Source organism: Desarmillaria tabescens (genome assembly GCF_030435595.1).
Source record: "Desarmillaria tabescens strain CCBAS 213 chromosome Unknown EV420scaffold_13, whole genome shotgun sequence".
Lineage (NCBI taxonomy): Eukaryota > Fungi > Basidiomycota > Agaricomycetes > Agaricales > Physalacriaceae > Desarmillaria > Desarmillaria tabescens.
The window spans coordinates 587,469-602,706 of NW_026848312.1; the positions used below are offsets into that span (position 1 = coordinate 587,469).

The 15,238-nt window shown below is 47.5% G+C and overlaps 3 protein-coding genes across 3 annotated transcripts; 2 read left to right on the plus strand and 1 right to left on the minus strand.

Annotated features, from left to right (window-relative positions):
- Nucleotides 1–1,085: 1,085 nt before the first annotated feature.
- EV420DRAFT_1478677 (uncharacterized protein) lies at nucleotides 1,086–1,734 on the minus strand (the record flags this gene model as incomplete). The annotated part of the gene is made up of 4 exons (XM_060469520.1): nucleotides 1,086–1,136; nucleotides 1,194–1,436; nucleotides 1,487–1,554; nucleotides 1,653–1,734. 4 exons carry the CDS (start codon nucleotides 1,732–1,734, stop codon nucleotides 1,086–1,088), a joined length of 444 nt encoding a protein of 147 aa, XP_060332276.1.
- A 182-nt stretch (nucleotides 1,735–1,916) lies between these two features.
- EV420DRAFT_1673201 (FtsJ-like methyltransferase-domain-containing protein) lies at nucleotides 1,917–4,223 on the plus strand (the record flags this gene model as incomplete). The annotated part of the gene is made up of 7 exons (XM_060479104.1): nucleotides 1,917–2,176; nucleotides 2,276–2,617; nucleotides 2,675–2,714; nucleotides 2,806–2,863; nucleotides 3,188–3,225; nucleotides 3,297–3,696; nucleotides 3,751–4,223. 7 exons carry the CDS (start codon nucleotides 1,917–1,919, stop codon nucleotides 4,221–4,223), a joined length of 1,611 nt encoding a protein of 536 aa, XP_060332277.1.
- Nucleotides 4,224–13,596: 9,373 nt separating this feature from the next.
- On the plus strand, nucleotides 13,597–14,812 carry EV420DRAFT_1268348 (uncharacterized protein; the record flags this gene model as incomplete). The annotated part of the gene is made up of 6 exons (XM_060467443.1): nucleotides 13,597–13,816; nucleotides 13,871–13,956; nucleotides 14,023–14,130; nucleotides 14,186–14,254; nucleotides 14,301–14,388; nucleotides 14,442–14,812. 6 exons carry the CDS (start codon nucleotides 13,597–13,599, stop codon nucleotides 14,810–14,812), a joined length of 942 nt encoding a protein of 313 aa, XP_060332278.1.
- Nucleotides 14,813–15,238: the final 426 nt, after the last annotated feature.

Sequence of the window (15,238 nt, forward strand, 5' to 3'; positions counted from 1 at the left end):
AGCCTACAATTTTGTTCGACGCGGTAGAGCTGTAGAGGTGGTAGCGTTAGTCCTTTCGGGACCTTGTGATATAGAAAACAATACAAACGACGGCATACATGTGCTAGAGCCAGTTTTTTTCGGCACGTTTTGGCTGTCAGACTTGGGCTCGCTTGCTCAATGATGTCGAGGCGAGCATTATCACTCCTCAAGTTCAAGACCTGCAGGAGTAGCCATTGTTGGGTCGACCACTACGACTTAAATGCTGGTGGGCCAGTCCCATCCTGAACACGGTGAGCTGAAGGAGCAAGGAGAAATGCCGACTGAGGACATACGGCTTGTAGGTGCTCTCAATCAACGCCCGCCCAGCCTTCGCAGTCCAAATCCCGCCCAATGATCGACACCAGCGTTGATTTCTATACAGTATCGACGCTCTTTCGCTCATTACAGAGCTGAAACCTGGGTCGGAGCAGAGCAGTATGGGCGTGTCTGTATAACAATGGAGAGATAGATAAAGCTCATTCGGATGAGAAATTGAAGGTAGAGTTGCCGTCAATGGAAAGGTCGCGACTGCTTGTGTCGTTTGGAGAAGGAAAAGGCGGGAACGGACGACAGGACCGTTACCGCCGGCAAAACGCAAGCACGAGCCGCGGCAACTCGGCACAACCAGACTTGAATCAGGCTGTAAAAACCTTTGTTCACCAACTTTTTGGAGTAAATCGTACCAATCCTAGCACGACCAAATTCCAAGGTTCTCACAACATATTCCTTGTACAAACTCTTCCCATTGGAGACTAAGTACCTTAATATCTGAACCCGCTTCCTCATTTTATCGGCATGTTCAAAACATACTTTGGAAACATGAGAGTATTTACTTTGCAGACCTACGTACATATCTTCGTGCAAGTGGCTGATGATCAGATTAGAGAGCCACATTGCAGATCTATTAGGTGAGTACCTCGGTGAAAAACAAGTGAAAAAATTCCTTCAGGCTTATATTATTTTATTTCAAAGTGATAATTACACGGAGTTGGATTTAGTTTAAGTAAATTGTTTTTCTTTCATTGGATTGTTTTAAAGATGAGGGGATAAAAAAAGGATAGTCATCAAACAATGTTGACTGTTTGGATCCACACATCAGTTGCGTCGTTAAAATGCTTAACAAAATACATTAGTCTCAAACACATCCGCAAAAAAGAAACACTCGTGCTCACTGCATACGCCAAGTAGGTCTCAAGGATCACCACATCAAACGTTCCTGTTTCGTTGTCCCCATAGAAGTAACTCGGTGTCAGCTCAGTGGAATACGTCTTGACACCCGCGTTGGGAGAGACGAGGCCCTCAACCAGCGTTATACCATTGAGGGTACTGGTAAATGGGCTATGCACGAGGAGGACCGTGATGTTAAGGGATTCTTCTTCGAAGTATCTCCCAGAGACCCACGTGAGGTTGAAGGGCTAGTTGAAAGACTTAATGAGATGCAGGAGACGAGAGAGGAAGTACGTACCTCCGTGGAATAGATTGTTTGGCCTGCTGTGGGAGAGATGTAGCTAATCAGTAATGTGCAGTGACAGCCTATGAATTTGAACCACCAGTCCAGTATCAAGGTCTAATCAGCATATAGCCCTTTCCAAACAAAACCCCATCGCCGATGAAGAGACCGAGGTTCTCACCTGCCAGTTCAGATCTCATCAGAATGGCGTGTATCGTGAAGGTAGCGACACGAACTGGCGCGACGTTCAGTAGACATTTCATCAGTAAAACAAAACATATTACTTCAAGTATCCTGGGTCTGGCATAACGAATATCTCTTCTTTTGAGTAGTCGTCACCTGTTCAGAATCGGTCACTTGGTGGTATGTGTCCAAGCCAAAACAAACTATAAGCACGTGTTGTTTATTGCACAAACAAAAGGCCCTTCAACTCTGGCCGTCTTGCATGTCCTTCCCTCCTTCCCTCACCGCCCTCTCCAAAAAATCATCTACACAATGGACAGCTCACCAGCGTCGTGATTGCTACATCAAACAACGAGCATTTTCAGCATCCCATCTTGCATTCAAACTCCTCGAACTCGACATCCAGCTCAATTTCCTTGACCATGAGGATGTGAATGTCGTCATCGACCTCAGTGTGGTGCCTGGAGGGTGGAGCCAGGTCATATCATGGTGGGCGTTTGGGGTATGGGTCCGAGGAGGACAGTGAGCCATTACCGTCTACCCTTCCCCAGGTACGATCCAAACGAAGACCCATAGAATCGTCGCGTCCTGGTAGTGACTATGATCCCTCCATATTGACAGAATGGAAGAGGAGATTGCTCGTAGTGAAAGCAAAGGTCGTGGTGCCATTGTTGCTGTTGACCTCCTTCCAATGAACCCCATTCCTGGCATTTGGTCTCTCCAGAAGGACTTTCTCGACCCTAAAACGGATGCGGCGATTACGAACCTCTTGCATTCATCCATACCTGGGCTCAGATGGCGGAAGATGGGTAAAGCCTTGGTGGATGTCGTGCTCTCAGATATGGCCCAAATATCTCTGGGAATGATTTGCATGACTCTGAGGAACCATATCAGCTTTGTCTGGCAGTGCAAGCATTTGCGAACTGAGGAGCAGATTGGTCGATGGTACGAAGGCGTGTTGGTGTAAGTACGTGTTTTTTTTCTTTCTCGTTCTTCCTTATTAATAATAAACAAACCAAGGCCCCAGACAGAATATCAGATGTTCTCTGGCTTGTTGCATGTTAGTATCTCCGTTTTATGTATATGTGAGCTGACGGGGACTAATGTTTGCTGCTCACTGCTCAGGACCAAAACATTATGAACGAATACAGAAAATGAATGTTCCTCATTTGGGAGTGCTAGCACCAAGCACTGGCAGGGAACTTCACGGTGAGCGAAATTTTTAGTCTTGCATTTTGACTACAATAAAAATGCCTCGATGTTTCCAGTGTAGGAAATCATGAAAACTTCAGCTGCAATCATAAACACATTTGTCTGCCAAACTTTTCTGATTCTATTTTACTTGATCACCATGCGATAGATAAGAAATGCTGAGGTTGAGGCCATCATCTATAAACTATCTCAGGGCCACAGGTGCTAAAAGAACTGGTACTCCGCTTGAAACTTGAGACCACCTGTCACACTTTCTCTTCCCTTCATGCTCTTGTCTCATTTGTACACGTTGAATCAGAATTGAGAATTGGCAGTGACCAGCGGGATTTCAAGTGCTTCTCAGCAGGATGTCTTCAATGGTGAGTCATCTTTCGCCCTATTTTCTTCATCTGCTGTATCTAGTCACTTTTTCTGACTCCCCTCCTTACAGGCATCCTTTTCGTCCTACTCCTTCACCGCATGCACAACTGTGATCCTCTATGATGTGTTCCTCTACCTTCCTACTGAAATTGATAATGTCTGGCTTCCCCGGCCTGTACATCCCCTTTTACTGCTGTTTGCATTGAACCGCTACCTGCCCTTGGTCTATGTGGTGATGACCATCAACTGGCTTCTGCATAAGCCCACTTGTGCCCAGTGCCATCAATTTGCCTTTGTCGTGAGCCCGCTCATGGCCCTTGGGGTTTTCACATCGCAGGTGGTCCTCATGATTTGCACGTATGCAATATGGGATCGACACAGAGCGGTATTCTGGTGTTTTATTGGGCTTGGTGTCTTCTGCTTTATACCAGGGGTAGTTTGCCTTGCTATAGAACTCAAGACGGTGCAATGTACATTGTTTATCATCCATGCTTTTGAAGCACTCAATACAATCCAATTTATAGTCATTGAACTGCCATTTGATCTCCCTGGCTGCTTGAGCATTTCTCCAACCACAGCCGAGGTGTTCTTTGTCCCTGTACTCATTTCAGAGATGGTCATTGCTTCACTCACGCTTTTTAAGGGCATACAGCACCTCCGCCATTCTTCTCATCCTTTTCTCATCGAGTTTTACATCTCTGGGATGTTCTTTTATGCATGCCTCTTCCTCATTACTCTTGCAAATATCCTTGCCCCCACGTGGGCCAACACACCCTTCCTTGATTATGTTCAGCTTATCCTTCATTCCATCCTGAGCAGCCGCATCATGCTGCTCATTGTCAAGCAGCGACGAATACATCAATGCTATCTGGATGAAGAGCCGTACACAGGTGATATTGAACTGTCAGCTAAAAATCATCAGAAGATACCAGCTCAGTCTAATGAGATGTTTGCCCCTGATGGTCCTAGAAACGACTTGAAGAATATGCCAGTATAGGGAACAGCATTTCGAACTGTGGAAGAACACAGCCGACCATGGAAACGTTTTGCACCTGAATAGAAGCCGATTCAGGTGCAGGAATACCACAATTGAATGCAGAAGGTCACCGTTGACAGGTGTATTGCCCTAGGTGACCATTGCCAGTGTAGATTTCTTATGTTAGTGGTCGCAGTACATCAAATGAGTTCAGAAATGGATGATCAGAAAACTAGCCTGGACAGACGTGATAAGGTACCTCACTCAAATCCCCTAAGGGCCTTTTCAGAAGATTGTAATCACTGCTTCCAACACATGGGCTGCTGACTACAATTGTATACATGATGAGTATTGTGGCTTATATCTAGGAGAAGGAATATAAATGCTGTGCAATGCATGAACCTATCAGGGCTCAATATATTAAATGAAAGAAACACAGATGGAGCGACACCTTTGGACTAGCACACTGTGTGCTAGAGGATACAAAAAGCATGGAAACTAATAGAAACACCTGTGACTTCGTTCCTATCCGGCCTACTTATGCAATGCATCTGCAGCTGAAGTCCAGGTCCAATGATTGCCTTTTTGGGAGCTTACATCACCATGGCGATCATCTGATGTCAACCACCCTCATCGATTCTCCTCTGAGTCCATGTCTGTCAAAGGCGAGTGTACTGATTTACTTCTGTGATTTATTAATGACCGTACTCAAATAATACCCAGAGGAGGCTCACTGTCTAGAGTGTTCAATGCTGTGTGATAGCTCACTTATCTGAATGATCTAGGGTCATCATGGAAGTGGAATCTGGGCAGAATTTTCCTAGTCTAAGCCCACATGCTCCCACTCAACGTCCACCGCATTTCGAGCGTTGACACTTTGGAACTACTTAAACATAGAACGGCAGGAATTTCCCACTTCTGTACTCCCCAATGCTTGCCAGTGCATTACCTAGTACTCTGGCGAACAGGACTGGTATAACACCCCCAGATTTATATAAGATGTCGGTAATGCTTTTGCGTTTGCAGGCTAGTCTGTCCTGACTCCAATACCTCAGAACAGGTCCTTTTATTACGATTTCACACCTTATCTTATCTCATCGGCTTCCTCGTAATCCCGTTATGCTAATTTTCCGACTCTGATTGCACTACACCAGACGGGAACCGCATGTTCCACACACCGTTACAGACTCTTGTACTATACTTAGAACAACTCAAACTGTATTTAAGTAGCTCGACTGCAGGTCTTAAACCTCAGTCTCGAACTAAAGTTTATTCACCTGATAACTTAGTCTGAACTCACTCTCGAATCGCTAAGCGATAGCTCCCTACACGCAAACCTGCGGACAACATAGAGCACCTGACCAAAGTGCAAGTCACGCTCAGTTGTTTGATCTTGTTTGTGTTATCAGTCGCTAACAATTAGTTCGAGACTTTCTTACTCTTCATCAACAACTACGTTGATGAACAGTAACGAATGAACCCCATTGAACAAACCATCACCGACTTCATCGGATTCCAAGGCCTCATAGCCTTAACCTACCTCGCATTCCTATATGGATATGAATACAGACGAAACCAGGAGCCAGTCTCCGAAGAAACTATCCCCGTCGAAGCCCCCAATGAGGAGGCTAGACGACCGGACACACCCCCTCCTGAATACGTTGACAACAGAGACAGGGGAGACCTTACCTTTGTCCACTTCATCTACATCGCCGACGAGTCCGACTCAGACTCCGACATGGAAGGATGGCCCACACAAAGAGGCCCAGTCGTTGAAAACGAAGAAGAGCCAGGACTCTACGAACAAGGGGTGGACCAGCATGTTCTCTCTCCCATTACCGAGGAAGAAAGTGAAGGGGAAAGCTCGAGGAGTGACCCCTGGAACGCCCCTTCCCCCACCTCAACAGAAAACTCGGCCGCCAACCCTGGATATGATTCAGACGGACAGCACCTCTATCAGAGAGGGCTTAGATACTGTCTGGGAGAAGGAAGAGCAACTGAAGATGGAATTGGAGGCGATTCAGATGCAGAAAGCAGCGATACAGAGGAGGACAGTAGCAGCGATGAGCTCCCAGGGCCACAAAACGACTGGTCCCCTCCAAGGCTGGACTCCAGGGGAGAAACATGGGGATACCACTATGCAAGAGAGGACTCCTCAGACGACAGGGGAGACTACCTCAACCTCATCACGCGTCCAAACACCCCGATCATCCTCAACGATAGGGCCGGGGAAGCCACTACCGAGCTCGACCAATGCGAGCCCACATACGACGCCGACGCCAGCTGCGACGTATGCAGACAAATACAGGACTATGCGGACGCCTGGCTCATGTACGAGGGAATCGAACCCCCTTCCTCCGTCGTCCCCTATGCCATCTACCCACTTGCACCAGAACACCCCTTGGCAGCCCCTGTCCCCTACATCACACCCTGGGTATGGGATCGACCCCGAAGACCCGACTTTGATCAGGTCGTCCTCAGGGTCAATGAGTGGGCCCAAATCATTAGAAATTGGAACAGAATCGTTACCGGAAGCATGGAGCCTTTCGAGCAAGTCTGACCAATCGGACTTAGAAGAAGGAGAAATTTACGAGAACTGTGGAACCGGGCTGCCGTCGATACGGAGCGATTACACTGGGCAGGGGAGTATGGCGACAAAGACGTCATACCAGAATTCGTGGAAGGATCTAGCTCGGGAGCCTACTGAGGCCGAGCTAGTAACAATGACATATCTTGAAATGCTGCATTGGACAGAAAGGAAGTTACCGAGAGAAATCTCGTGGAACGGGTTGCCACAAGGAAGGTACTTCCAGAAGGAAAAGAACTCGTCCATCGGGGCCCATGTGCTCTACAGAGAAACAATCTTCCATACCAACCTTCTATGGAACCAAGTACATCCCGAAGATTACACCGAACCCGGGGAATGGTACCAAGTACCAGAACCATCAGAAACGGACAGCAGAGAAACGGTGGATCTTAGCCACCTGAGTATTCTCAAGAGAACTGGATACGTGGACCCGAGCAGGCTCTTCGCAGCCACAGGGACACCAGGATCACAAGGAGCGGCAGCAGCCCCTGTACCCACGGCACCTGCGCCCACAGTCCCCACAAGGCCATTATCTCCGCACCATAACCCAGCCCTAAGGTCACTCCCATGACCCGCAGCAATCCCTATTCCTGCTGATCCAGTACAACCACTGACCACGCCACCCCCATTCCTAGTCGGAACAGCAAATACGAACCCATGGGGGCAGGTGAAACCGCAATTAGCCGAACCCCCAGAAAAGTTCAAAGGGGCCTCGAACGACGTGGACAGATTCTTCAATCAATGTGAAGACTACTTCGCGGTGTTCCCACAGCAGTTCACAATGAATGCCCATGGACAAAGCCCAAACAGGATCATATTCTGCACGTTCCGATTCGCGGAAAAAGCCTTACACTGGTGGAATCACGCCAGAGACGAGTACTACGATCCAATGTGCGACCATCTGCGATATCTGGCATATCACGTATTCAAACAAATCGTCGAAGATCAGTTCCGAACCGATGCAGAGGTAGAACTAAAGTTACAAGAGTTCAAACACCTATGCCAAAACACCTACAAATTGGCAAAGGACTTTTTCTGAGACTTCGAACGACTAGCAAAGGAGTCCAGGAAGCGGCACAATGAGGAATACATGATCGAAATCCTCAAACCCGCGATCCGGAAAAACGTGAAAACCGCCATACACACCACGGGCACTGCACTACCCTGAACGTACGCAGAGTGGAAGTTCCGAGTCGAACAAATGGACTATAACTACCGGGTCAGACTAGCGGAAGATGCGGGAAAAACCCTGAACAGCCCAGGGTCACAGAGCAAGGGAAAAACTGGGAGTCCCGGAAATTCCCAGGGAGACAAGAAGACAGGCACAGGAACAACGTATGGGGGCCAGGGACAACCAATGGAGATAGATCGCCTTCGAAAGGAAGGACGCTGCTTCTGCTGCGGTCACAAGAGACATAGGAAGCAGGACAACAAGTGCCCAAAAGACGAAAGCACTTGGCTTGTCAAGCATCAACCCAAATTCTCTCGCACGGAAGTCTGAGCCATGTATCAACAGGTGCTAAGGGACAAAGAAGCGGAAGCATCAACGTCAAAGATCGAGGAGGTAAAAGACAAGCCAGCGGCATAAGCGACAAATGCGCATCGGCTAAGGACTTAATTTCATTTGGTGGTGCGTCTTTGAACCCCACGGGTCAGACTAATAAATCGCTTGTAGTATCTCCGAGCAATATCACAGTTTTCACGCATTCACAAATTGAAATTAACAAGTCGCATAAAAAGAACGGTGTACAGGGGATTTCCACCGTGCCAGAAGAAGAACCCCACTCAAGATCCTTGGCCACCGGTGCTGGTAACACAGTGCAAACCGTTAACACGGTGCAAGGTGGCGGGAAACTTGGGATCAACCTCACTCCGTCGAGGGCAGGTGACGGCGTGGGGAACAGAGGAAGAGCGGCCGAGCCCAAGGCGAGCAGTGAAGAACCCCACTCGGGGGCAGCATGTACGTGCCAGCCACGAGTGACCGACTGCCCTCAGCATGGAACGGAGCCGCAAGAGGGAATGCGAATCCCCAACAACAAAACCGCTGCCCCGCAAAGAACAGTCCAGACAAATGGGGACCCCTCCTCCTCCTCAGCAGAATACACGGTGCATTTACCTCCTACCTCGCTAACACATAATGGCACCGAGGGCTCGTGTTCCTCGGTGGGCGGGTCGGTGGGACCATTATGTGCTTCGTTACCTGTCAATAAAAATATCGTTTCGCTGGAAGAGATACCAGATGAAGAAGATGACTACAGCTACCAACAAAGCCTGAAAAACCAACCAAAAGGGAAAGACCCAGTGGAACATGCCGCAGAGTACCCAGAAGACTATGAAGTAGTGGAGTTGGAACCGGAGTATTACCACGACAAATGGGATCAAGGATGGATGAAGCCGCATAGTGCTGAATGGGTATGAAGGAAGATGCATCAAGAAAAGACCATGGATGGCAGACTAGCCACATTACGCATGTGGGTACACCCTAGACGCCTAATCGAGGTGGACGAGGACTTAGTCCTAGACCTCATAGGCTCCCCGCAGGAAACATATCAACAACGGGAGCAGTGCCTACAAAATATGCAAGAACTCCATGTTCCGCCACAGTACATCAGAGGAGGAAAGGGGAGGAGTGTAAACGTACGAGTACAAATCGAAACCCTCGACACCGGCGAAGTACGAGCCGTAGACGCATTGGTAGACAGTGGATGCACCGGAAGCTGCATAAACCAATCCTTCGTACGGGAACACCAACTCAATATGGTAAAGCTGCCAAAGGCTCAAGCAGTATACAATGCAGATGGAAGCCGCAACAAAGGTGGTGACATCACAGAAGTAGTAGAACTCTGTATGACGATCAGAGATCATCACGAAAAAATTGATCTCGCAGTCGTCGACCTCGGAAGCATACCTCTTTTCCTCGGGCATGATTGGCTCAAAAGGCATAACCCAATCATAGACTGGAAAATGGGAGCGGTATCCCTAGTACGGTGTTCCTGCCGAAAGATACCCTTCATGTTACCAGACGAGGACCCGGATCAAGAATGGGGAAATGAAGTCGAAGAAGGAGACACGATACTTGTTATCGACTTCCAAGAAGCCTTTCAGGTGCGGGCCATGGGGAGCAAGGCCAATGAACTGGTGGCCAAGGCAAACCAAGCAAAGGAGGCAAAGACTTTCGAAGAAATCATACCGGAAGCATACCGAGATTACAAGGACGTATTTGCAAAGAAAAACTTTGACGAACTGCCACCCCGAAAACCTTAGGACCACGCCATCGAACTGGTCCCTAACGCCAATGCTAGCCTAGACTGTAAAGTCTATCCCCTTAATCCCGCAGAACAAGAAGAACTAGACAAGTTCCTCGACGAAAACCTAGAATCAGGAAGGATTCAACCTTCCAAATCCCCGGTGGCATCCCTGTTCTTCTTCGTCAAAAAGAAAGACGGAAGGCTTAGACCGGTACAAGACTACCGAAAGCTAAACGAGATGACCATTAAAAACCGATACCTCCTCCCGCTCATCGGTGAATTAATGGATCAGCTCAAAGACGCCAAATACTTCACCAAGCTGGATGTAAGGTGGGGGTACAACAATGTGCGAATCAAACAGGGAGATGAATGGAAGGCGGCCTTCAGAACTAACCAAGGGTTGTTCGAGCCCCTGGTAATGTTCTTCGGACTTACCAATTCTCCTGCCACGTTTCAATGGATGATGAATGACCTGTTCAAAGAACAAATTGCCAGGGGAGACGTCACCATCTACCTGGACGACATCCTCATTGCCACCAAAGACAAAAAACAACATCAAGCAGTAGTACGGGAAGTACTCGCTATCTTGCGAGCCAACAACCTTTTCCTAAAAGCGGAGAAATGCGAATTCGAAGTATTGGAAACCGAATACCTTGGCGTGATCATCAGCCAAGGGTCGATCCGCATGGACCCCGTGAAAGTAAAAGGAATCACGGAATGGCCACAGCCAAGCAAGAAACGAGAACTACAATCGTTTCTGGGATTCACCAACTTCTATTGCCAGTTCATCTGGGACTACAGCAAACATGTGCGACCCTTGACCCAACTCACAGGCAAAACAGAATGGAAATGGGGATCGGCACAGGATGCAGCGTTCCGAGAAATAAAACGCAAGTTAGCAGAAGAAGTGGTACTAGCAATACCAAACCAAACCAGGAAGTACAGAGTAGAAGCGGATGCGAGTGAGGGGGTGATAGGGGCGGTATTATCCTAGCAACAAGAGGAAAAATGGAGGCCCGTAGCCTTCCTGTCCAAAGCGTTAATGGTGACAGAACGCAACTACGAAATATACAACAAGGAGCTACTAGCCATCATGTTGGCCCTCGAGGACTGGAGACACTACCTAATGGGTGCCCCACAGGATTTTGAGATCTGGACCGATCATCAAAACTTGCAATACTTCCGCAAGCCCCAGAAACTCAATCGCTGACAAGCGCGATGGGTAACAGAGCTAGCTGAGTACCACTTCACTTTGCATCACAAACCGGGCACAGCCAATAAAAAGGCGGATCTCTTGTCTCACAGGGCAGACCATGAACAAGGAGGGGACGATAACCAAGGAGTAGTGGTACTCAAACCGGAACATTTCCAGGCCCTAATAATGCCGGGAGAAGAAGAGATACACAAGCGAATCAGGACGGCGATACGAGACGTAACCAGATGGGACAAAGGGATCAAAGCATCCCTCCACCACCCCCGTGGCATAACCCAGAAGGACGGGTTAATGTACTACGACGAACGACTATACGTGCCTAGAGACGCGAACTTGCGAGGAGAACTGATTGCCATCCACCATGACCATATCATGGCCGGACACCCAGGAATCGAGAAAACCAAAGAACTCATACAAAGGGAATATTGGTGGCTGAAGCTTAAACAGGACGTGGAAAGATACGCAAAAGGCTGTGAAGCCTGTCAGCGCACCAAGACCAGCACGCAGAGAAGAAGAGCACCTTTACACCCCCACGCGGTACCCTCTAGACCCTGGGAACACATCACAGTGGACATGATAGGAGAACTACCCGACTCAAATGGGTATAACGCCATCCTCATGATCGTTGACCGATTTTCTAAAGAAGTCATACCGGTACCCTGTTCCACGGAACTAACATCCGCCGGGTGGGCACGCATACTTAGGGACCATGTATGGGCCAAACACGGGATGCCTCAAAAGATAATCTCCAATCGGGGCCCACAGTTTGTATCAAAATTCATGAAGGAACTGTACGAAATGCTGCACATACAAGGGAACCCATCCACTGCATATCATCCCCAGACAGACGGACAGACAGACAGAGCAAATCAGGAGATTGAGAAATACCTCCGCATCTTCATCAACCACAGACAGAATGATTGGAGCGAATGGTTACCCCTCGCAGCATTCCAACACAACAATTGTAAACACTCCGCCATGGGATACTCTCCCTTCGAAATAAACCATGGCTAAAAACCCCACCTTGCTCCACTCACAATCAAAGAAGGAACCAATCCGGCGGCCAGGGACTTCATCACAGAAATCCAGAAAATACACAAACAAACAGCCATGGCATTGGAAAAAGCAGCGGAAACAATGAAGCGACAGTACGACAAACATCAGCGACCAGCAATAGAATACCAACCGGGTGATAAGGTCTGGTTAGACTCAACCAACCTTCATCTTCCCCGCCCAATGAAGAAACTGGGAGATAAACGCGTAGGACCTTTTGAGGTAATCTCCAAAAAGGGCCTTTCCATGTACGAGTTAAAACTACCCCCCGGCTGGAAAATCCACAACCGTTTCAATGAAAACCTACTCACCCCGTACCAACCACCCGAGTTCCCAATCCAGATACAGCCCATGGCTTCACCACCGGATCTGATAGATGGACAAGAACAATACGAGGTGGAAGAAATAGTAGATCGACGGGAACACACAGTAGGGCGAGGATGCAAGCGGCATACAAAGACCGAATACCTTATCAAGTGGAAGGGTTATCCTCGAGAGGAAAACTCCTGGGTTGATGAACAGGAACTCGACAATGCTCGTGAAGCCATTGAGGACTTCGAACAAGTATCCTTTATCACAAAACCCCCGGCAGACTGGTGGGAGGATAACGACGCAACTGACTCATGGTCAGAAACAGAGTCAGTAACAGAATCAGAAGTCGACCACCCACTAGTCCAGGCCATACAAGAATATTTGGTAAAACCAAATCCCGACACTCTAGTAGGAGCTTACCTACCAAGACCAAACTACATCGCAGTCGGGATGACTGCCTTAACAGGGGGGTAATATTACAATTTCACACCTTATCTTATCTCATCAGCTTCCTCGTAATCCTGTTATGCTAATTTTCCGACTCTGATTGCACTACACCAGACGGGAACCGCATGTTCCACACACCGTTACAGACTCTTGTACTATACTTAGAACAACTCAAACTGTATTTAAGTAGCTCGACTGCAGGTCTTAAACCTCAGTCTCGAACTAAAGTTTATTCACCTGATAACTTAGTCTGAACTCACTCTCGAATCGCTAAGCGATAGCTCCCTACATGCAAACCTGTGGACAACATAGAGCACCTGACTGAAGTGCGAGTCACGCTCAGTTGTTTGATCTTGTTTGTGTTATCAGTCGCTAACACCTTTGGTACGCATTCAATCCTTGATATAGGAAAAGCGGTGGTTGCTCATCAATGCTCATCTTTCATGCAGTTAATCGGCACCTTTCTAAATCTCGCATTATATGGTGTTCTGTGTGATCAAGCCTGTTAGTGGACATATCCCTATCATCGTATGCATGTTCTTGACTGTTCTTTTAGACATATACTATATCTCCTTTCTGAAAGACCATCTGGTGACAAAGAGCATCGTATATGTTCTCTGGCTCGTCGAGACTGTTCAGACTGTTATCAATATTTCTGATATGTTCGACATCTTCTGTTACGACTTTGGGAACCTTTCCGAACTTGACAATGTACATCTCACATGGTTCAATGTTCCCATTCTCTCTGGATTTGGTGTGCACTTTCCTTTATGCCTAATTATGCTTTGAGTTACTGAAATAGTTGTAGTTGGCTGTGTCTGTCAATTATTCTATGCCTGGCAAATGTATAAATTCAGCAAGAAGATGCGATGGATAAGTCTTACTCTGTCAATGGTAAGCTTTGTTCGTAAATGCATGGTGGCCGCTTTCTAATGAACCAAATCTCGATCCTCATCAAAGTTTGCTTTTATTCAATTTGCGGGTGCTATTGGTTGTGGCATTACAGCACAGAGTCATGACCGCTACTCAGACCTTCAGACAAACTTGACAATCAAAGTGGCTACAATGGTGAGCAGGGTCATCATTGTGCTCCCCCCCCCCTTTGACCATTGACGATTCGCAGATATGGTTGGGTGGGAGCACTTTATGTGATGCTGCCATTGCTTTATGCATGACTTATCTTGTAAGTGAAGTATGGGAATAGCATTTAGGTCTCGACTGATCATTGTTGCCTATAGTTAAGTCAAGCTCACACCGGTCTCAAATCTACTCAGGTACTTATTTCCAGGCTGATACGACTAACCATCGAAACCAGGACAGCAACAGGTCAATCATATACCACGAATCTGGATCAATTGGCTTATTTGTTGCCTTTGCAGCTACACTCGCTGTCATTGATATCACGCTCTTTCTCGCATATCCTAATAACAACTACCACACTGTTCCGGCAATCTGCTTGGTAAAGGTTTATTCAAATACCATCCTTGCTGTTTGCAACAGTCATATGACAATGCAGATTCGTGGAGGGAGGGAAGATGCAACTCTTCACTCATATGAGTCTTTCGATTTGTTACATGGTGGATTGAATGTCGAGCTTCGAGAAACACAGACCAGCACAAATGCGGAATCTTCTGGGGGTCCCAAAGGAGGCGAAAGCAAGAAGACCATCATGCTTCTTCCCAAGGCAAATGGTTCAACATGGGACGTACTAGACACGAAGGTGATACTTTCCCTCAAATCAGGCAATTAATCTCATGCCACTTCTGTGTAGCCGGAATGAATGATATGGCACTCTATATGCATTGGTTAACCCTCGCACGGATGCTCTTATGTACAGCTATAATTACAATACAGATGTCCCAAATTAATGATTGCATGCAACGTAATGGACGGATACAAGAGAGTCAACTTGGACAACGCTTTGAAGCTTTACTTCATGCCCAATGCATCTGAAACCATAAGGCTTACCTACCATCTATAATCTTATGCCGTGACCTCTGTTGACAAGATGCCGCATGGACGATACTACTGAAGATTTTTGCCTTCAGATAGTTTCTGACTGGGAGAAGCGGTCCTCCAAAGCTGTCTAAGAAGAGGAAGCTGTTGCCTGCCCACCCTGAGGAGACCAATAGACACGGCAAAAACCAACCTCCAAAGAGTACCATCTCCAAGATCG